Source organism: Bos grunniens, chromosome 28 (genome assembly GCF_055505025.1).
Source record: "Bos grunniens cultivar Pamir isolate PY7600 chromosome 28, Bosgru_T2T1.0, whole genome shotgun sequence".
NCBI classification, from domain to species: Eukaryota; Metazoa; Chordata; class Mammalia; order Artiodactyla; family Bovidae; genus Bos; species Bos grunniens.
In genome coordinates this window covers 16895763-16917649 of record NC_141192.1, presented here as the reverse complement: position 1 = coordinate 16917649, position 21887 = coordinate 16895763, and the positions used below count along the sequence as shown (strand labels likewise).

At 40.8% G+C, this 21887-nt stretch overlaps 4 protein-coding genes across 40 annotated transcripts in view; 1 reads left to right on the top strand and 3 right to left on the bottom strand.

Annotated features, from left to right (window-relative positions):
• FAM149B1 (family with sequence similarity 149 member B1) overlaps positions 1 to 9688 on the top strand; it is a 53626-nt gene extending 43938 nt beyond the window's left edge. For 7 of the 24 annotated variants that reach the window (XR_015156821.1, XR_015156825.1, XR_015156823.1 and 4 more), the window contains 5 exons: positions 684 to 908; positions 2283 to 2406; positions 2644 to 2769; positions 4503 to 4581; positions 5755 to 6110. Coding sequence is in view for 12 of the 24 variants with exons in the window: in XM_086382047.1 (XP_086238173.1) it covers positions 684 to 908; positions 2283 to 2406; positions 2644 to 2769; positions 4503 to 4581; positions 5755 to 5828 (628 nt within the window). In the remaining 12 variants the exon portion in view is untranslated. Of the gene's footprint in view, positions 1 to 683; positions 909 to 2282; positions 2461 to 2643; positions 2770 to 4502 lie in introns of those variants that run through there. The other 17 variants (XR_015156819.1, XR_015156818.1, XR_015156827.1 and 14 more) reach the window with 6 other exon arrangements.
• DNAJC9 (DnaJ heat shock protein family (Hsp40) member C9) lies at positions 16 to 12410 on the bottom strand. Of its 2 annotated transcripts, none has more exons than XM_086382100.1 (5): positions 12136 to 12410; positions 11826 to 11966; positions 10968 to 11222; positions 8694 to 8780; positions 16 to 948 (listed from the first exon to the last, which is right to left on the bottom strand). In XM_086382100.1, the coding sequence occupies exons 1-5, from the start codon at positions 12313 to 12315 to the stop codon at positions 916 to 918; spliced, it is 696 nt and encodes a 231-aa protein (XP_086238226.1). In that variant the 5' UTR covers positions 12316 to 12410; the 3' UTR covers positions 16 to 915. The 2 variants fall into 2 exon arrangements, with proteins under 2 accessions (XP_086238226.1, XP_086238225.1); XM_086382099.1 differs by lacking the exon at positions 16 to 948 and adding an exon at positions 2000 to 8336.
• A 3458-nt stretch (positions 12411 to 15868) lies between these two features.
• On the bottom strand, positions 15869 to 17727 carry MRPS16 (mitochondrial ribosomal protein S16). Its single transcript, XM_086382101.1, has 3 exons — positions 17519 to 17727; positions 16592 to 16852; positions 15869 to 16109 (listed from the first exon to the last, which is right to left on the bottom strand). The coding sequence occupies exons 1-3, from the start codon at positions 17529 to 17531 to the stop codon at positions 15976 to 15978; spliced, it is 408 nt and encodes a 135-aa protein (XP_086238227.1). The 5' UTR covers positions 17532 to 17727; the 3' UTR covers positions 15869 to 15975.
• A 1303-nt stretch (positions 17728 to 19030) lies between these two features.
• CFAP70 (cilia and flagella associated protein 70) overlaps positions 19031 to 21887 on the bottom strand; it is an 83525-nt gene continuing 80668 nt past the window's right edge. For all 13 annotated transcript variants that reach the window (XR_015156814.1, XM_086382028.1, XM_086382031.1 and 10 more), the window contains 2 exons: positions 20653 to 20700; positions 19031 to 19358 (listed from right to left, as the gene is read on the bottom strand). Coding sequence is in view for 12 of the 13 variants with exons in the window: in XM_086382028.1 (XP_086238154.1) it covers positions 19278 to 19358; positions 20653 to 20700 (129 nt within the window). In the remaining variant the exon portion in view is untranslated. The remainder of the gene's footprint in view (positions 19359 to 20652; positions 20701 to 21887) is intronic.

The following is a 21887-nucleotide window of genomic DNA, read 5'->3' as shown; positions in this document are numbered from 1 at the left end:
TGGGGCAGAGTTTAAGCTACTGAACTGTTGAGTATGGTATTTTATTTACAGAGGACTTACAAAAGAGTATTGTATTTCACAGTTGTTTACGCAAATGGAGATCTACTGACCTGGGCTGCACAAGGCTCTGAACCCTTTTCCTGTTCCCAGCTTTTTCTAAGGAACCCCTACCCCTGTGGGCTTTAACTAGCTCAGCATTTTAATCTCTGCAGTGGAAGCACACTAGTGCCACACCACTACTAAGCAGCAATACTGGCCCTTCAACTAAGTCTTTCTGATGACATGCCTTCAGCAAAAAGAAAGCCTCCAGCATGGTAGGAAGCTCATTCCCTGAGGTAAACTTCTGGGAAGCACTTTGGAGTAGCTACACTGCAGGTTAGCCTTTACCAGTAACTGAAGAAGTGACTCTGATGGCAGGTGAATAAAGTACTTGCTTTCCCAAGTCTCCATTCTAGTAAATCATGTGTAAGACTGAAATGATGTCCTTCCTTCAGGTACACATTCTCATTCCTGAGATAGATTATATGACATCTAAAACTAGGTTATTTATTGATTGTTTTCTCTTTTTGCCTTTCTCTCCCTTGAATGTACTTGAAAGTTTAAGGCTTTTTACCCTTTGAGTTCTGTCTCCCTGTACAGAGCAGTCTTGATCTCACTGTGGGTTTCTGATATTTGGCCACTAGAGATCTTGATGACAAGCTACTTATGAGACCTGGGTCCAGTACCATCTTTTCAACTCGAAATTGGCCAAATCGAGCCCTGAAGCTTAGTACATCATTTCTGTCATATACAGTGCAGTCCGCCAGGAGACGCAACCCCCCACCACGTACCCTTCATCCCATCAGCACAAGCCATTCACGCGCTGGAACACCAAGACTTATGGACGAAATACGCAGAGGATCCCGAGTGTAGGTTTCAAAAGCAGAATTTCTGGAATCTGTGGTAAAACTAATGAAGAATTTTACATATAGAATGAATTTAAAGATAAGATTGAAATATATGCCTAGGCAGTAATCACTACATATTCTTATGATGAGTTGTACACTGGTTTAAATCTAATACAGAAGAAAATGGAGTTATATTTGAATAAAATATATACTTATCTTCTGATTATACTTATCTTCCTTCTGATTTAGCTAAACATATTTCCACAAATAAAATGTTGGCTAGAATATTCCAACAGAACTCATCAAAGGAATAGAAGACATTCTATATATATTTTTATTAAAACATTTTCCTTAGTGGGAACATGCTCATAAAATTCTTCCCCCAAATGATGATTAAATCTCCTTTAATATTTTTCCATACCAATAGGATTTACTTATTTCACTGACAATGAAAACTTTGTAAATCTCAGATAAGTAGTTGCCTGTACACCAGGGAAAAAATGTCCCTTGGCACATCTTAGGAAATAAAAGTAAACATGTCCTCTTCCCTTTTCCCACCTCATTGTGCAAAAGACTCCAAGTTTTTAAAATAAAATCCTTCCATTAGTTGTTAATTTAAAAAACATATTACGAGGGTTGATTTCTAAGACTATGATCAAGGGTAGGAATTAATAACACCATAACTGAATTCAGCGTTTTGAATTCAGCCTCTGAATGAAGCATATGTCACTATACTTCTCTCCCAACATTTCTTAATTTTGACTTTATTGGTGTATGATCTATACCAATCTATACATTCACTTGGGTATGAGTGGTTTTGATGTAAAATTAATCTCTCATCCCTCTGACAATGCTTTTTTTCCCGAAGTGGAAAAATAAGTTGCTTTGTTTTTTTCTGGGATATGAAAAGTATCGTTCAGCTTTAATTACTGTCTTGGGCATGAGTAATATTGTAACTGCTCCAAATCCTTTGGAAGGAAATAAAGTTTAGGATCCGTACCTGGGAATTATAATTTTTAGTGGAAAGGACAACCAGAAGGCCCAGAACTGTGAGTTTCATCAGATGCGAAATTACAAATCTATGAATTTGTCAGAAAAAATACAACTCAGGATAGGGAAAATTGTTTTATTCCAGTTCTTTGTGGGACAAAGGGTCAAATTCTGCTGTGCACTCAGGATGACGTTTCAACAAAAAATAAGAAAATACTGTGAAGAAAGCCCAAAATTTTCATTCTTCAAAATCCTTTGAGATCGCTTCATTTATAAGTGTAGGCAGCTTAAAGCTTTCTGTGCATGATATTAAACTCATCTGTTCAATGTATTTGATTCTAACCAATTTGTTTATATTATAATTTTATGCTTTCATATCTTGGTTTTTGCTGGTGGGATCTGCAGCCCTGTGGCGGCCGACTCGCTCTCCTCTCCCTCACCACTGCCGCTGAGTCGAAATAATCTGCTGCCACCTATTGGGACAGCTGAAGCAGAACACTTGAGCACGGTGGGGCCACAAAGGCAAACGGTATGTCTCCTTCCTATTGCCTTTCCAATGTTTATAAAACCTCATAGTCAGTAATTCTGCAGGATCTGTGCTCTGGTCTTGACTTCTGTATTTTGTCAAAAGTACAAACTGAATTCTAATTTGACAATGGAATTGGAGCTGCTTGGCCTGCAATTACCATACCTGTTAGGGCTGATACTGGACACGCACAGCTCCACTATAAATTAACTGTTTCTGTAATTCTTATCCCTTCTGCAGAAAACCCATAGCGATTCCAGTCGAGCTCGAAGTGCTGTGGTGGATGAGCCTAACCATCAGCAGCCCCAGGAGAAGCTCCTGCTACCTGACTTCTTCTCCAGGCCCAATACAACTCAGTCATTTTTGGTAGTGACATACTTCCTCTATTGTCTGATAGCTGAGGAAATGGGAAAAAAAACTAGTTTGGCAGGCTTAAAGCTTTATATGGTGACTTAATCAACTCTAAGAGTAAAAGCTGAGGTTCTAATAAAAATAGTGTTTTACATTTTAAGTATATTTGTTGAAACTCTAACTGCTCTCTGCCACTCATTATTTTAACTTGTAAAAATAAGGTAAAAAGCCTTATATATAAATAGCAAATTCTAAGCAATTTAAAATTTAGATACTTCTGAGAATAAGCAAAAAAACGTTAAACCCCAGTGCGTATCAGATTAGCATTACCTTCATTCTTTTAACATTGCTCTGAGGGAATTAAAAAGTGGTAAGAGATTATGTTGTGGGCTGGTGGATGAGCAAGTTAAGACTTTCATAGTTTTGTTAACTGGTGTTTGAAATGCTAACACTGTCACCACTAAATGTACATTTACTAGCCTTTTTACTTTTAAACATCAGAAACAACCTGACTGGGAGACTAGAGGTCATGCACTGACCTTGCCCCAAACTACAAGCCAGGAGCTCAGCCCCATAGCATTTGCTTTGTACAAGAGGGCTTGGAAAGCTCAGAGTGACTGAGGCACACTTACGGCCCAAGAACCAAGCACCCACATCCTAAACCAGTTTTCAAGACAGTGGTGTTTGCAACCCACTTATCTCAACTCATAATCCTTAAACTGTATCAGCCTAAAGCACCATATGATCTTTTTCCTCCATTAGAAGAGGGGTGAGAATAAATGAATGGGACATTGTACTGCTTCCTAGGGCTGCCGTTAACAAACTACCACAAACTGGGTGGCTTAAGACAATGTAAATCTGTTCTCTCAGTTCCAGAGTCTGTTAAGTCCAAAATCAAGGGATCAGCAGAGCTACGTTCCCACTGCAGGCTCTAGGGAAGAATCTTTTCTTGCCTCTATTCTAGTTCATGAGGTGTTCAGCTTAACTGTTTTTGTAAATAAAGTTTTCTTAGAGCAGAGCCACCATTTGTACTTTCTGTGGCTGCTTTCCTAGTTCCAGTGACAGTATGTTCCACAAAACCTGAAATGTTTACTATCTGGTCCTCTATTAAAAAAAAAAAAAAAGTTTGCTGACCATTGATAGAAAACATGGGGCTTCATCAGGAGAGGAAAAAAAAAAAACCCTCAAATCTCTTATTCCAATGCTGACAAGAAACTGAGATGTTTTTTATTCCAGAAGTATCAGCAAAACGGCATTGACAGCTCTTTTTTTAGTATGTGCATGTGGATATTTTAGTTGTATCTTAAAACCTTTAAATCCCTTAAAGCAGTTTTGAAATGTTTGAGTCCCATATTGAGAGTCACATTTTAAGCATGGAGGTCGTTCTGTTCTGTTGTTTTAAACAGTTAGCAGGCAATGGAAATCAGATTCAAATTCCCTTGAGAGCCAATTATGAGTACTTAGAAATATTAAACCATATGGATTATTTATAAATGCTAAGATTTTCTTAAAGGCATATTAATAAAGTTGCAGAACTTGCAATTTTTACAAGTTAACAATCATTCTGTGGGCTGCTGGCTTGGGATTTTTAACTTGGAATGTTAAGTGTATATTCAGCCAACTGTCCCTCAGACTGACAGATGATGCCAATTACATTGCTGTCCGACTTTCCCTTGTAAAACAACTAACACATTATCCTCTGGAAGAAGTCACACTGTAAGCAGTGACTCATCTTCTCTCTTTTTCAGCCAGATACGCAGTATCGTCGTGTGTGTGCTGCTGAGTATCCTCACCAGGCCCGACCTGGTAGGGGATCTGCAGGGACAGGTGGGGTCATGGCTCTTATTTTACTACAGTCTTGTTAAGATCTTGCTTTTTTCCCATGCTTATTATTTTTTCTTCCTCCAGATTTTATATTTTGTTTTCCTACATCTTTGTAAATCATCTCAAATTCATTTTGGAATATAGGATATAGTAATAAAAAGAAAAATAAGAGAACTCTAACTGCTCAAAGCCAAGAAGTTCCAGATCTGTTTTCTCATATATAAATTTTCCTCTTGCCATTCTGGCAGAGTAAACAATGCTTTTTTTTTTAATATAAACAAATTAAGCCAAATAAATCATTTTCATAACATTCAAACACTGCATGGATTTTATTATGTAGGCAAAAACCTGTATTGCTATGGATTAAACTGCTCTAAGTTTTCTTAGAGCAGAGCCACCACATTCATTCAATTTAGTTAAACTGCTAGGCCAAGGTAAGAAAAGAAATTCACAATGTCAAGACATGAGGAGTCTGATTCCATCCCATTAACTTTTTTGTCTTCTAAGTTATATTCTATAGTTTCTATTTTCATAGGAGTGATAGGAGGAAATTTAAGAACATCTTAATTCTTCCTATAATGGTCTTCTCACCATCAGGGTCATTTTTTCCTTATGTTATAGGTGAAATTTAGAATTACCAGGCAGTTGAAATGTTTCCTGTTAATAATCAGATTAATTAGCAAGTATGTTAAAGTATGTTAAAAAGTAATCTGCCTGAAATCATCTCTGTAGTTCAAGTGAATTCTCTTAGTTCAGGTTCCTAGCAGCAACATTTAGTAGTCTATGCCGTCAGCAGATTCTGTTCTTGGATCAGTCCTCAGGGAAGCACTACTGCCTCTGAGCTACAGTTACTACATCTGGCCATGCTGATGGTCAAGTATAACTAGTATAATGTTTAGCTAAGTGAAACACATTTTATTCCTTTTCAATTAGTGACTATTTTCTAAAATTAGGTTACTACATCACATCTTACATAGATTTTGTTTGTTTTTACATGATAAAATATGCAAACACGATTTTCACTGCTTTAGTAAATATAAACTTTACTACTTAGTCACAGTCTCCAAATTTAAAGTCTAATAACTGGAGCAAAAAAAGTCTGTACATAGGAGCTCAAGACGATCAAATCTAGAATGTCTATTCATGTTACTCTACGATGTTATCTTTGTCTCTCAGGTCCTCAGTTACATGGATCTACAAAATCTCAAAACAGAAGTGGACCAATCTCTAGAACCAGGCAGGGACCATAGCACGAATGAGGAGAACTTGCTTCGGGCTGCAGGGAACACATGGGAAGATTTCACAAATCAATGTTCAGTCATCTCATGATGCAGACCTTGTATACAAGAGACAACCTGAAACCATCTTTGTGAATTATTTTGGTACAACAGACTGAGAACAGTATCAGCCAAAGATTACATGGGTACTGTTTCTATCTCCAGTTACTGTCTTCTGTTCAGCATAAGTTAATCACTTCACTGGACAGTAAAGTTTGTAGCCAAAGATGTAACAAATGAATAATTTCCTCCAAATCACTGTTCATGTTGTCTGTTAACAATGATCAGTTCAATTACTACAGCATTCTATCAGACTACGTGTACACAAAATGTAGCAAATCATTTGATAACATTATTATTGGCTTAATTACTTGTGTTAATTTATTTTAACATTATTGTGTTAATTTCTGGAGAGGTGTACTCACTTTTAAGTCATTTTTAGGAGACAGTTCCTTAAAAAACAGATGTGATTCCTAAATTTTTCTCTTAGATGTCCAAATCCATAGGCAGATATATATGGCAGGGATGAATAACTAAAAACATAAATGTTGAGCACTGGTATAAAGTAATCCATGTAATAAATAATGAATGTTTTTTTCCCCCAGGTAGGACAATTCAGCCTTACAACAGCTGCCTGACATCAGGTTACACTTGTTTTCTTCTCAAAGTACTTTGGTGGTCATTTCCTACCCACCCCCTCAAACCCCTGCTGCCCCAAATATCACACCTGCCTTGCTAGATTTTCTCCTGCAGGTCTAAGAAAAGCAATTTAAAAATTTATAGAATCTTTCTGTTAGTGAGCCAGCAAGACACAACTTCTGAAAATTCCTGAAACCCTGCTGTTCTGTCTACTATAAACATATACTAGAGCAAAGGAAGAGAACTTTGACATTCTTCTGATTTTCTGATTTGATATTCTTCTGATTTTCACATGGACCTTTCCCAAGTGCACTCATGAATGCAGCAATGGTTTTAACTATGGCTTAAACTTATTTAATTTCGTTGAATTTTAATTCTGATGATCATATTGGTTTTAGATCTTCTATTAATCTTCAGAGTTGATAAATTCAAATGATCATCAATTGGGATAATTTTATTGTTTCAAAGTGTTCTAATACTATCATATGAAGACAGATACAGCAGACAACCTGCATTAAACTGTATTTTTAATACAATTAAGAGTATTTTTTAACCTATTTGTAATCACAAACTGAAAACATGTCTTACGCTTACCTCAGATAAATTATGTACATGAATCTCAGTAACAGGAGGCTTGTTTTATGCATATGGTATTGAATATATTAGCTTACAAATCAGAGATTTTAAGTTGAACAGTCTCTAAAAAATTTTCATATATTCTAATGAACTCCTACCAATTCTACTAAATATAAATGAAAATCTCTGTACTATTCTCACAAATCAATACCATAAGTACATGATAACAAACCACTGGATCAAGACAGCTTGCCTTTCAAGGTCAGAGTTAACAAGTCATTTAGCCTCACCTTTTTATAGATGAGGAAACAAGTTCTGACAAGCTCAGTAACCTGACTCTAAGGACATTCAGCAGTTACAGAGGATTACAGCATCTCTTTATGGAACTTAAACCAGACTATCTGCTACAATGCTGGCTAGAACTACTTTTCTTCTCTCCTTTATCCTAGGCACCATTCATATATTTAATAAATCATCTTTTAAATGATCATATTGGGATCACTTAAAAAGCCCTGGGAACTTAACAGTCATCTTTCACTTGATTATTTAATCTTGTACAATTCTTACAAAAGTGCTTGAAGTAATCTGAACACCTGTTTCTCCTATACACCTCAAGCAAAGAGTGCCAAACTTGGTTGAGGAGGAAAAAAAAAAGAGAGGACCTAGGCAAGAACATTAAGACTAAAAGCAAACTGGCAAGTATTTGGAAAACAGATGCCCAGCAAGTGTCGAAGGCTAGGTAGAGCACATGTCCTAAAAAACACACACCACTGAATACCCTGAAGCTCACTCCTACGTGGCAAAATAACAACTGCTAAAAGTGGTAAGGACAGATCTGCATGGTAGAGAGTTCCTCATACAGGAGACGCAGAGAAGAGTGCTCTCGGGAAGCATTCCCCTCCCGCTCCCTCGGTGATCACCACCAATGCCTTCAGAGGAGGACCTCACAGAATGTCAGCCTATTTCTAGGATAAACTAAGACCAGGCTGAGAGAGTCTACTTGGTTTAGATAGTTGATCCAAATAATTTAGGCTTGAAAGACAACTTTTCTCAAGAGTTGAGTTGACTTCTGTCTTCAAATCTTGACTGTACCTTGCCTACAAAGGCATCAGTTAACACCTATGGACTTTTGAAGAGAATATTCCATTATTTCTTTTCTTTCTTGAGAGTCGTTTTTTTCCCTCCTCGTTTGGAAGGTTTGCAGTACTTTGCTTCCATCTGAGCCAGAAAATTGTCCATTTCCTTTTGCCGATCCTTTTGTCTGCTCTGTTTAAGAAGTTAAAACACAAGCTTTCAAAACTCAAGACTGTCCACAGAAATAAAGTATTCAGCAGTTGCTGAAAGGGAGAATAGGGAGTGACTGCTAGTGTTTAGAGTGATGAAGATGTTCTGGAATTAGATAGTGCTGATGATTGTAAAACCTGATCAATAATATACTAAAAAACCACTGAATTATACCACTGAATTGTACATTTTAAAAGGATGACTGTATGGTACCTGAATGTCTTAAAAGATGAAAACAAAATGCCTACAATACTATATAAACTCCAAAGAAATATTAGCAGTAAGAAGCAGAAATTGGAAGAAATGGCGGTAAGCTTCACAGACAACCTGACAGTTTACCTGAATGGCTACTTTCAAGTTATCCACTCCTTCATCAAGCCCCAACTCCTTCCTGCTCATTTCTGCTTCTTTAGCCTCTTCCTGAGCCTAAAACAGAAACTCGTGTGAGATACAATGCCAACCTAGCAAATACTAAAAATACACCCTCTTTCCCAAAAGTAAATCTGTTAAGACCATTTCAATTTGAGGATTATATAAATTAAAAGGATAAAATCAAGCAGTAGATCCTCTTTTTCCAATTAGTCGGAGAAGGCAATGGCACCCCACTCCAGTACTCTCGCCTGGAAAATCCCATGGATGGAGGAACCTGGTAGGCTGCAGTCCATGGGGATCACTAAGAGTCGGGCACGACTGAGCGACTTCACTTTCACTTTCTTGCATTGGAGAAGGAAATGGCAGCCAACCCACTCCAGTATTCTTGGCTGGAGAATCCCAGGGACGGAGGAGCCTAGTGGGCTGCCCTCTATGGGGTCGCACAGAGTCAGACATGACTGAGGCGACTTAGCAGCAGCAGCAGCAGCAGGTCATTTGGTTCCATAAACCATAGGGGGACAGTAAGGAAAACAAAATGCTAGAAGAGCTAAGAAAGGTCACTTAACCAAGGATGCCCTCAAATGTTGCCAGGACACAGGCACCTCAGATTCCTCCTCTGGAAACCAAATTTACTACATGTGACTTGTGGTAGCCAAGAGTGCAACCCTGGTTTAAAATTTCCCCTAAGTAGTTAGGATAAACTCTTAACAAATTCCGTTTTAACGTTTCTTTACCAGATTTCAAACCCACCTCCTCTTACCAAATTTTACTAGGGCACTGATTCCAAACTACTACAAGAATACCTTGGGAAAGGTTAGTAAGTTCATTCTCCAGGGCAACACCTAAGACTATGAGAGGCCCCAGTCCCCAGAGAATTTTCTAAACAGCAATGAATACTATTAATACTAAGAATGATGATATGTTAGGACCTTGTTACTCTAATAAAGAGTTTCCTCTGCCTACTTCAGTCCTTGAAATCAATTTATTTTTTTTAATACTATTTTTTCTCTAAGTTTGCAGAACTCTTTGTCAAAACTATTCCATTCCCCACTCTACCCCCCAAACTCTAGGGAAGTTTCTCAAGCTAATAGGCTATTACTGAACACAGCTGTGCTCAGTTTCACCTAAAAAAAGTTGCCAACTTAAACTGTCAGCTTGAAATCTAGACAGATGTAGCCTATAAGCCAAAGTGATGATCTTGATACACATTCCACTTCTCTCAACACACTTGTCAGGTTTTTCCTGCATCTTTTTACATAAAAGCCACAGACCTAACTCCACCTCCAATTCAGCCATACAAATAAAGTACCCACCAAAAAGCTACAGTCTTACACTATCTGCTCTCCCTAGAGTTCCCATTATGAAAGCCAGGCTGAGGCAAGAGTGACTTTAATACCAGTCCGGTCTTCCCCTAAAGACCAGAGGCACAGGTATTTGTTACCTTGAATCTGCTCCCTCCTGAACCCCAGATGTCCTTAAGCTCCTTTCCCTTGCCATCGTCCTTCCCCTTACCAACTCCCCAGTTTAATATGGGTGAAAAGGACACACAAACCACAATCCTTGATACTCTACAAAATTGTACCTCAAAGGGTGTTTGGAAATACATCATTATCAAAATAAACTGGTTTTTGGTTGTTTTTTTTTTTCACTCACCCCATCTCCCCATTTTTTTTTGTTTTTTGAATGTATATTCTGGGTCCAACTCAAGAATCGAAGTGAGTGAAGTCACTCAGTCATCTCCGACTCTTTGCGACGCCATGGACGAGCCTACCAGGCTCCTCCATGGGATTTTCCAGGCAAAAGTACTGGAATGGGTTGCCATCAAAACTGGGCAAGAATACAGGAATTTGAATTAATAAGACATAGTCCTACAGTCTCTGTCACCTTCTCACCCCCTTAACCAAGTGAGAATGTGGAGCCTAGGTATCTGGATTCTGTTACTTTATTGCCTTAGAATGCCTCAGCAAGGTTAAAAAAATTGGCCCATATGAAGAATATTTCAGTGCTACTTTCAAATGATACTGATTATCTAATCCACGAAGTAAAATCCTTTTGAGCACAACAGAGTAGGGAAAAAAAGTTCCTCTTAGTGAGCTCATTAAGTTAGATGGCAACCAGAAAAGAAGTTAAGCCTTATCTTTATTTCAGCAGTCTTATATATATTTTCGTTTTTATATATATCCTCAAATTCTTTTGGGAAGTAGTCAAGATATAAATAGTAAATGGCATTCAAAATCTTACCCTCCTTTTCCTTGCATTCATCTTCTGCTTCGATTCTTTGACAAAGGCATTATAGGATGGGACTTCTCCAGCATCAATGGCTTGTTGAATAATGTGCCTTATCCTGGGTTCTTCTGTGTATTGCACACACAGCACAGACTCCATAATCTGATCCATGTCACCCTTGAAGTCCAGATAGGCCTGTTTAATATCAGTCAGCTCTTCTTCAGAACCTTTGTATGTCTTTTCAAAAGCCTGAATATCTTCCAGAGATATCTGAACAAATGAGAGACACATGCTGTAACTTTGACTCAAAGTTAATTTTAAATAATCGGAATACAAGAAAAAAGTTAACTCAGGTGTCAAAATATTTCTCCCCAAATACAACAGCTGCTTGAGTTGAAATTGTTGCAAGGAAGCAAATTTTCTACGCTAAAGATTTTCTAGAGTTCTCCCTAGTCCAATCTTCAGAATTGCTAAGCTACACACCAGGAAAATTTAAGTGAAATTTCCAAAGGTGAGAAGAGACCCAGAAAAATACTTGGGGCTTACACCTGGCTTTGTAAAATAAAGCATATATTATAAAAAAATGTAATGTCTCCCTTTCACTACACTCTACACCAAGAGTTAAAGGCCCATTTCAGTAAGTGTGTGCATCTATGTATGTACGTGCATGTGTTATAACACACATATATACACGGTTCAACAGAACGCTTAGATAAATTTGCCCTTCTTCAAAGAAGTGGGTCTCTCTAATAGAGACCAAATAAAAAATCCTCATTCTTAACAACACAAAACGCAAGGTCTTAGAGGCATTCAATAAAGGTTTATTGAATGAGAAATGGGAACGGTCGTAAGAAAATCCCCAGAGTTCTTTACCTTTTTAAAGAGTAATCTCCAATAGGCCTCCCAGTCCCGGTCTTGGCTGAGCACATCAGAATCCTCGTCCACTGTTCCCTGTTCATCGTATAATGTTCTCTGTTCTTTGTCACTCAGAACGGAGTAGACCTTTCCAAGGATCTGCGGGAAAGAGTACACTAAAATCACCCTTCCGCCTCTCACTGAAACCGCGCCGCGAGAAATAAAGATTAGAAAACGCCAGGCCGGGCTCGGCTCACTCTACCCCGAGAGGCAGGGCGGTCATAAGACGGAGGGAAGCCCGGGTGGCCGTGGATAGAGTCTAGCGCACCTGGAAGCGGCGGGTGGCGTCTTCTTTGTCGCCCTCGCCCACCCGATCCGGGTGCACCTGCAGGGACACCTTGTGATAGCCGCGTCGGATCTCGCCGTCTGAGGCCTCGCGCCGCACGCCCAATACTTGGTAAAGGTCGGCGGTGCCGAATAGTTCTTCGCACAGTTCCAGAAGCCCCATGGTCGGCAGCGGTGCGAAGGGGGCGGCGGGCTCAGCGAAAACACCTGACCCAGCCACACTAAGTACAGCTCAAGAGCGCCTACCTTTTCCCGCGCAAAAAGCCCGAGGCGCTAGCGTCACAAGAGGCGCCGGAAGAGGCGGGGTCACGCCGCCGCACTTTACGGCCGTTGAGGGATGGGGGCGTGGCCAAACGGGACTGCCAGGATTGAGGCGGTGAGTCTCCCATCACCGCAATCTCCTTCCACAAGTTCTCTGAGCTCCGGACGTCCTCCCCTTACTCTGAAAACCTCATCCCTACCTTTTCCCCAATGTCCCAGCTCAGTTTATGCAACAGTGTAAAGGTTCATATTAGGTTGAACCTAGCGCTGCTTTCTTTTTGCCTTTTTTTCCAGTAAAAAACAGCGAAACATCAGCATTTGGCAATCTCATTTGGTTTAAATTTGGGGATCACAACAGATTGTGGAAAATTCTTAAAAGAGATGGGAATACCAGACAACCGTACCTGCCTCCTGAGAAACCTGTATGGGCTTCCCTGTAGCTCAGACGGTGAAGAATCGGCCTGCAATGGAGACCTGGGTTCGATACCCCAGTGGAGAAGATCCACTGGAGACAAGAATGGCAACCCACTCCTGTATTCCTGCTTGGAGAATTCCATGGACTGAACAGAGGGGCCTGGCAGGCTACAGTCCATGGGGTGGCAGAGTCAGACACAACTAAGCGATTAACTACACTACTACAAGAAGCAATAGTTAGAACCAGACGTGGAACAATGGGCTGGTTCCAAATTGGGAAAGGAGTCAGTCAAGACTGTAAATTGTCACCCTTCTTATTTAACTTACATGCAGAGTAAATCATGCGAAATGCTGGGCTGGATGTATCACAAGCTGGAATCAGGATTGCAGAGAGAAATACGGAAAACCTCAGATATGTAGATAACAACACCCTAATAGCAGAAGGTGAAGAACTAAAGAGTCTCTTGATGAGGGTGAAAGAGTGAAAAAGCTGGCTTAAAACTCAATGTTCAAAAAACCAAGATATGACATCCAGGCCCATCACTTCATGGCAAATAGGGAAAAAACAGAAACAGTGACTGACTTTTTCTTTGGCTCCAAAATCACTGCAGATGGTGACTGTAGCCATACAACTAAAAGACGCTTGCTCCTTGGAAGAAAAGCTATGACAAACCTAGACAGTATTAAAAAAGCTAAGTGCTGAAGAATTGATACTTTCAAACTGTAGTGCTGGAGAAGATTCCAGAGTCCCTTGGACAGCACAGTGATCAAACCAGTCAATCCTAAAGGAAATTAACCCTGAAAATTCATTGGAAAGACTGATGCTGAAGCACCAATAATTTGACCACCTGATGTGAAGAGCCGACTAATTGGAAAAGACCCCAATGCTGAGAAAGACGGAGGGCATGAAGAGAAGGGGACAACAGGATGAGATGGTTGGATGGCATCATTGACTCAATAGACATGAGTTTGAGCAAACTCTGGGAGAGAGTGAAGAATAGGCATGCTACAGTCCATGAGGTCGTCAAGAGTTGGACACGACTGAGTGACTGAACAACAAGTTGGGACTGCTAGGCAGGGACTTTCCCTTGAGCCCTGCAATTGTAAAAACCTACATTAAACAAAAAGCACAAAATACCAGTCTTCTAAAAATTCTCTAATTGATAGTTCTATATTTGACATTTATTACAGAATCATTTCCATTCACCTTCCAGTTCCTGAATCACCTTCCACTTTGGTGGAGATAACATGATCCAAACCCCCATCTTGATAAAAATATAAGCTTTAGCAACAAAGGCTTTCTAAAGTGCAGACGTGGGTTTGAGCTTGTTGGATTTGAGATGGTAGCAAGACAGACAGATGCAATCATCCAAGAATTGGTGAAAAATCTGGGCCTGGAAATCCAAAGCAAGAGGACTAGAGGAAACTTCGGAAATCAGGGAGAGGATGAGCTTACACAGAAGTTTCCATATGTGTGTCTTAAAGACAAGACAGACCAGGGCACAAAGTGAATACGCGAATTAGCAGAAATTCATCAGCTCAAAATAATACCTATTTCACATCAGTTCCCTTCATTGGTCAATACTTTCCAGAATTACATTTTCCTCTGCTGCTGCTGCTAAGTCCCTTCAGTCGTGTCTGACTCTGTGCGACCCCATAGAGGGCACCCCACTAGGCTCCCCCGTCCGTGGGATTCTCCAGGCAAGAACACTGGAGTGGGTTGCCATTTCCTTCTCCAATGCATGAAAGTGAAAAGTGAAAGTGAAGTCGCTCAGTCACGTCCAACTCTTTGTGACCCCATGGACTGCAGCCTATCAGGCTCCTCCGTCCATGGGACTTCCCAGGCAAGAGTACTGGAGTAGGGTGCCATTGCCTTCTCCAACATTCTCCTCTACTCTACCAGTTAAGGTTTCTCCAAAGACTTCAAACTCTCCAGGGTAGACTGTTCTCCTTTAAACTTTGAAATGGTTTTCAAAGCATTTCTTTTTCCTACCTTCAAGATCAAACTCCCATAAAGTCAGTTGCTCTCTGCCTGTCCTGCCTTTAAATCCTCCCCAAAGCAAGTGGAGGCCATCCAGTGACAACTCAGAGAGCCTTGATGACCTGAGTTTGAGGTGGCTGGCAATTATTCTCAGAATACAAAACTGAGAATAGGTTGGTACAACAATAGGGCTTTAGAATCTCCTCTATAAATCTCCCATATTTTAGTTTTACACCAGATTATGAAATTTATATTATTCAGTGTGACGACTAAAGCCATCTAACCCTGCTACAGTTATGGTGGAACAGATAACAGGCTTTTGGGAGACACAACCAGTCATTTATATTAACCATGATACCTCAACCTAATTTTGTCATTGACTTTTAAAGTGGACTTTTGAAAAGCCCTTTATCTTTACTCACTACCCCCACTACAGACATAACATGTTGGAAAGGGCTCTCCAGGTAGGAACACTGGGGTCTGACTCTGTTCTGCCCAATACTAAAACTGTGTGGCCTTGACCGAGTTTCTACTTCTGAACCTCAGCTTCCCCACTGATAAACTGGAGACAATCCTACCTAATTTCATGATACCTTATAATTCTCACCAATAACCTTGCATGGAAGTTGTACATAGGTACTTTACTTTCTTCCAGTTATTCTTTCTTTAAAAAGTAGATTATTAGAGCCTAAAAGCATGTAACAAACTACCTTTGTAAATTTGAAATTGTGTGTTGACAAGACAATGTAAATCTGCAATTACAAAAACAGTAAGTGAAGTAATTGTATTCTTGAGTTGGTGGGATGACCATAAATGATTAAAGAAGGAAATACTTGGAAAGGACACAAACATGCTGGTTGGGGACTTTGAAACAGGGAAATCTTGGAAGGTAGTAGGCTATAAAATTGCCCAGGGGACCTAGAGTCCAACCTCCCCCACAGCCACTGTCTTTCCCCTCAAGAAGGCTGGAAGAATTAATTAGTATCTATACCCAGCTTTATGTCGATCAAGAACAAACTTCTCCCAGGGCTCTGTTCAGATCAGGCCAGATGATCATGGATGACTTAAAAAATTCCATTTATTGACCTCTAAATAATAAAACTAAGTGTTCTGCACAAGTATTTTAAGAGGACTTCAAGTTTGTTTCCACTGCTATGTTCACTGAAGTCAGTTCTCTTTTGTTTCTGTAGCCTCTGTATCTGTTTTCTGAGCCGCTAAGAGGACTTCTTGTGCCCGTTTCCGTCGCAGCCTCTCAGCATTTGTGATCACCATCGGGTGCAGAGGGAAAAAGCCAGAAAGACCTAAAAGTAACAGGATTTTCATTCATTATAACAATACAAACTAATGTTTACCTGGGAACTTAGTTTCACTTAACTGAAGTCTAGCAGAGATTTGATCCAAGACAAAGCTTCAAAACAAATTCCTTACTTGCCAAAATGTTTTTACCTCTTCCCCCAGCTCCCTTCCTTCCATTTACTGCAAGGTCACAATGGATGTTGTCTACTTCTTAACACTATTTTCCTTACTTGAAAAAATGATCAACTGACAGTCATGCAAGACACACCATTCCCATTTTTTTTAGCATAAAATCTCAGTCATCCAAAAGGTCTCATGAAGTCTCTACAAAAGGAATCTCCAGATTTCAACGGGCAACTAGATCAATTTCAGTTCTCCCTCCAGTCCTGATTAGCCTGGAGATAGTGAAAATCATTCTTAATTCTCATCATCTTGGAAATGACTTCAATTTAAAATCCCCTCAAAGAGGTAAGCTTAGCTGAGTTACCCAGAAGCTTTTCCACAGGCTTTGAGAGGTGGGCTCCACAGCCAATCCAATGCCGGATCCGGTCCAGGTTGAGAGCAACGAGTTTCTCTCCATGACTGTTGGGCATTGGATCATAGGAGCCCAGCTGCTCTACGAAACGGCCATCCCTGGGACACTTGTTGTGAGCAGCCACGATGCGGTAGAAAGGCCTGTTGGTACAGCCACCAAGCGCAAGGCGGATGGTTAAGTGGCCTCCACGGTAGGCCTTGCAAAGGACAGTAGCTGTAGACAAATAAGTGGTTAAGACACAAGAATCGAGTGCACAAAATGCAGAAAATGAAATGAGACAGCCCCCTTTATCCACTGAAATGTCCTTACTGCTGCTGCTTAGTCGCTTTAGTCGTGTCCAACTCTGTACGACCCTATGGACTGCAGCCAGCCAGGCTCCTCTGTCCATGGGATTCTCTAGGCAGACTATTGGAGTGGGTTGCCTGTGCCCTCCACCAGGGTATCTTCCCGATCTAGAAATCGAACCCGGGTCTCCTGCACTGCAGGCAGATTCTTTACCTCTGAGCCACCAGGGAAGCCCAAAATGTCCTTCCTTTCAACCAATTCTTGTCAGTCTGACTCAGAAACCCTTTCTTTGTGAAACTCCTCTTAAACACTCCAGCTATACCCAACGCACTCAACACAGGCCTGCTATTTACTGTCTCTGGAACAAGCTGAAGCCCAGCTGCCTCATCTATAAAATGAACGCCATTTATCTCATAGGAGTTCAGCGAAAACTTTAAAAGCGAACAAGAAAACCACTGAGGGCAGAATCAAACGTGTGCAGTTTCAGGTACGGACTGTCTCTAGCTCGTCTAGGAGAGCGCAGCTCCAGTCAGTCCACACGCCCTCTTATCCCCACGACCGCCCGGAAGGTCTCCCAAGGCCCCCAGCACTCACTGAGCTGGACCATGGCGCAGCCGGCGGGCCCCGGGGCCTGTGCGCCAGTTGCGACGCCTCGGAGCTTCCCGGAGCCGGAGCGAATCCGCTCTACGGCCTCCGGCTGCGCGGACAACCCACCAGAAGGCTCAACGCTGAAGAACCGCGGACTTCAACTCTCCGCCACTCCAGACCAGGCACCTTGGTACCGGAGGCGGAATTGTCCACTCGCCCCGCCTCTTCCGGTCCCGTCCCTGCACTTCCGTAACACAACACGGAGAGCCTTAAGGTGTCTTAACTGCCACGAAGAAGGAGCGGTACAACTTGGGAATGCTCTGCGAGCCGAGCCCGGTGGGATCTCCGGCCCTCACTGCTCTGTGGGTCTCTGCCCGAGGGAGGAATACTGGGAGAATCCCGGAAAGGGGTGAAGTGAAAGTGTTAATCACTCAGCCGTGTCCGACTCTTTGCGACCCTATGCATCGTAGCCCACCAGGCTCCTGGGTCCATGGGATTTCCCAGGCAAGAATTCTGGAGTGGGTTGCCATTCCTTCCTCAAGGGGATCTTCCTGACCCAGGAATCAAACCCGGGTCTTACGTATTGCGGCAGATTCTTTGAGACCGCTTTGAGACCAGCAGAGAAGGCCACCATCCATCCTTCCAGCAAATGTTTTCCGAGCACCAGTTAGGGCCTAGGCGCAGTGCCAGAGAACGCAAAGATGAAAGAGGGCTGTCCTTGCCCCTAGGCAGCTGACAGTCGTGGCGGGAGGTGGAGGGGCAGGCGGTTGTGGGCCGGCGGGGAGAGACGGTGAGGTTACATCAGAGTAACTAGGGGTGGTCAGTACACAGTCTTGGGGTGAGCAGAAGAGATGGTGAACCTAGTAATTCCTCAGGAAGACTTCATAAAGGAGGTAGCATTAGGGCTGAGACTAGAGAAGAACTATAAATGAATGTAGAGTTGATTTTATCCTGTGTTTACCAATGTGCCTCTCACTTCCCCTCCTGTTTTTCCATGTCCCTCTTATTCTCTGTGTCCTCCTTTAAAAAATAAAGACAGGAAGCCTCTATTTTTGGTTTTGCTGTGCACTGATCCAAGAGGACAAGGGTGAGGTATGGTTCCTTTGTCATTTCTAGCCCTAGAATAACGGCCTCAATTGTGAGGAGTTTTATATCTATTAGAGAGTAATGGATCCTTCATGGAGCCCTTGTGATTTACATCCATGAAGATACTGTAAGCAAAGACCACTCGATTCAGCTTCTCTGTTCACTGTTAGATCTGGGCACGACTCATGTGCTCTTTGTCCTAATGCAGTGACCCAGCACAGCATTCTTCCTTTCCACCCACCTTAGAAAATGATGCCTTAATTCCTAAGTTCCAGTAAGTGAACCTGGCCACAGATCTTAGCAGTTGACTTCCTACAGGAGTAATTCTGATAAGCTTTCACCTGAAACTAATAATGAACATACTATACCTTACTTATGCACACACACACAAATAGTTATATTCTTATGTATATCTCAGCATACCATAACTGATGAATTCTGAGTTTTTTATTTAGATTTTTTTTTATTGCCATCCAGTTAACTGTCAAACAGTGAAACATCCAGTAACAATAGCCATTCAGTAAAACAATGGAAATAAATGAATGGGTATCAGTTATATTGATGATCCTTTCTTTCTTTATCCCCAGTCTTTATTCTGGTAAAACATCCAGGGTTTAATTTCTCTTGGAAAGAAAGGGGCTCAGCATCCTATGCAGAAAATTCTTCAGGTAGAAGGATGTCAGAAAGATGGATTTCCAAAGCCAACCATCTCCTGAACCATGTGGAGCTCTGCAAGCAGATTCTCATCTTTCAGTTTTAACTGTGTAAGAGGTAGAAGGGAAGAACACATACGTCACCCCTGACATAGTTATGTGGAGATTCCTTATTTGTGGGGCCACAGCTAAAGAACATAGTTCCTCAGGTTGGAATTGGCTCTTCCTATATTCTGTGCTTCATGGTAACTCCATTAAAAAGTCCTCAGAACAGAACACTGTGCTGGTTACATGGAAGTGTCCACTTTACAAAAATTTACATGGTATGAATGCTCACAATTTGTGCATTTTTCTTGTGTAAAAAAAAAAGTTTATTTTTAAAAAATTTACCCTAATACCCAAATATATTCTTGGCAGGTGAGAGACAGGAATAAAATACATAGGAATCAAAATCATTAGATTTGAATTTAATTTTAAAATCTCAATGTGTAATGGACACATCTAGTTGCCTACAAATCCACTCTCTTCTTTTACTAACAAAATCTTGATTTCTTTTCAGGGCAGCAATGTAGGCAACTAAAAAGCGACAGAGTTTCCCTTGCAGCTAGCAATAATTTCAGTTGTGATCAATGAAATATAAGCTAAAGTCACATCTCTTTAAAGGGAGGTGAAATAGCTAGTGTGGCCCTTTTGTCCTTTGCCTGCTTTGATCTTTACTATACTTGAAATATGCATGTGATAGCTTGAGGTACAATGGCTGTCTTGCAACTGTAAGGGCTGGGAACTTCATGTTATGATGGGTGAAACAGAAAGAGGTTGGGTTTCTGTTAACACTGTGGAGCTGTGGTACCAGTATGTTCTGGACTTTTCATTAGATGAGAAAAAATAAAACTCCTAATTTGTTTAAGCCACTGGCTTCCAAATCACATTATTTGCAATCATAACTGATAGACTAGACCAGGGATTCACAAGCAATAGCTCATGAGCCAAATCCAGCCTGCTGCCTGTTTTTGTAAGTAAAGTTTTATTCGAAATACAGCTGTGCTCATTTGTTTGCATATTGCCTGTAGCTGCTTTTGCACCTCAAGGGCACAGTGTGGTAGCTACAAGAGAGACCACGTGGCCCACAAATCCTATTTTGCCCTTTACAGAAAAATTTGCTGACTGCTGGACTAGAAGAACACCTTCATTTTGTATGTGAGGATAATGAGGCCCATGGAGGGTAAAAAAAAAGATATCCCATGGTAATATGTGGGGTATGGCAAAGATGGTAAGAAAGTCCTCTAGAAAATCTTCATATCATGAAATGCTGTGAAGTCAAGTCCTGAATTAAGCCAGCACCTTCCTCCTAGCATTCCCAACGTCAGTATACTACAAATAGCAAAGGTATCTGCATCATACCTTCATCGTGTACTTGTAGGCCTGCTCAGCTTCCAGTTGCCGTCCAGCCTGAAAAAACAGCACAATTTAGTGATGATGACATACCATAATCATTCAAAGGAGAAGGCACACTGCCGCCATTGCTACCTAAAGCAGAAGATTCCACAGCTTCTTGGTTAAGAACCTCTGAATGAAGAGCGGAAGCAGGAAAATGAAAGGTGGGGGGAAAACCAGATAGTAAATATAATATATACTTATAAATAAATATATATATATATTCCTCCTCCATTTCAAATAGCTGAAAGACAACTTGGCCTTTTTTTTTTTTCCTGAAAGCACCATAAGTCATTTGTTCCTCTCAGTATTGAAGCTATTCTGTTAATATTAGCTCTCACACATAGCACTTGCTTTGTAGTTTACATTGTTTTAATCACTTACACTTTTAAAGTGCTTTACTTACATATATACCACTATTATTTACATTTATATTGTATATTATTTACATGACACTATTATTTATAATTCCCAGTTTACAGATAGAGAAGTCTGGGCACAGAGAAGATAAATAACTTGCCAGGGTTATGAAGCTAGTAAATGGGGTTTTAAAACAATACAGCCTGGCTCCAGAGTCCAAGTTTTTAACTGCAAAAATTTATCCCATCTCTATGAATTGGAAGAAGCAGATACTGGCATTACTTGCATGTAGATCTGGATATGAAGGGAGAACACTACTTCTAGTTATTTCTTGTATGAAGTACTCATGTAAGACTTAAATGAGAATAATATGACTTCACTAATAGACTTCACTCATCATCTGCTGGATCATCGAAAAAGCATGAGAGAGTTCTCAAAAAACATCTGCTTTATTGATGATGCCAAAGCCTTTGACGGTGTGGATCACAACAAACTATGGAAAATTCTGAAAGACATGGGAATACCAGACCACCGACCTGCCTCCTGAGAAATCTTATGCAGGTCAAGAAGAAACAGTTAGAAAAAAAAAAGAAACAGAACTGGACATGGAACAACAGACTGGTTCCAAATTGGGAAAGGAACATGTCAAGGCTGTATATTGTCAGTTCAGTTCAGTTCAGTCACTCAGTTGTGTCCAACTCTTTGCGACCCCATGAACCGCAGCACACCCGGCCACCTTGTCCAACACCAACTCCTGGAGCCTACCCAAACTCATGTCCATTGAGTTGGTGATGCCATCCAACCATCTCATCCTCTGTCGTCCCGTTCTGCCCTCAGTCTTT

Bases quoted from the DNA above. Each gene is read 5' to 3' on its own strand.
- DNAJC9 (XM_086382099.1), bottom strand. From the start codon at position 12,315: ATGGGGCTTCTGGAACTGTGCGAAGAACTATTCGGCACCGCCGACCTT. The intron at 11,223-11,825 runs GTAAAGAACTCT...TCATTTGTTCAG, and splicing joins GGAGATTACTCTTTAAAAAG to ATATCTCTGGAAGATATTCA. The intron at 8,337-8,693 runs GTAAACTGTCAG...CTTCTTAAACAG, and splicing joins ACTTGAAAGTAGCCATTCAG to AGCAGACAAAAGGATCGGCA.
- MRPS16 (XM_086382101.1), bottom strand. The intron at 16,110-16,591 runs GTAACTCAGCTA...TGTTACTTTTAG, and splicing joins GCCTGTGGAAAAGCTTCTGG to GTCTTTCTGGCTTTTTCCCT.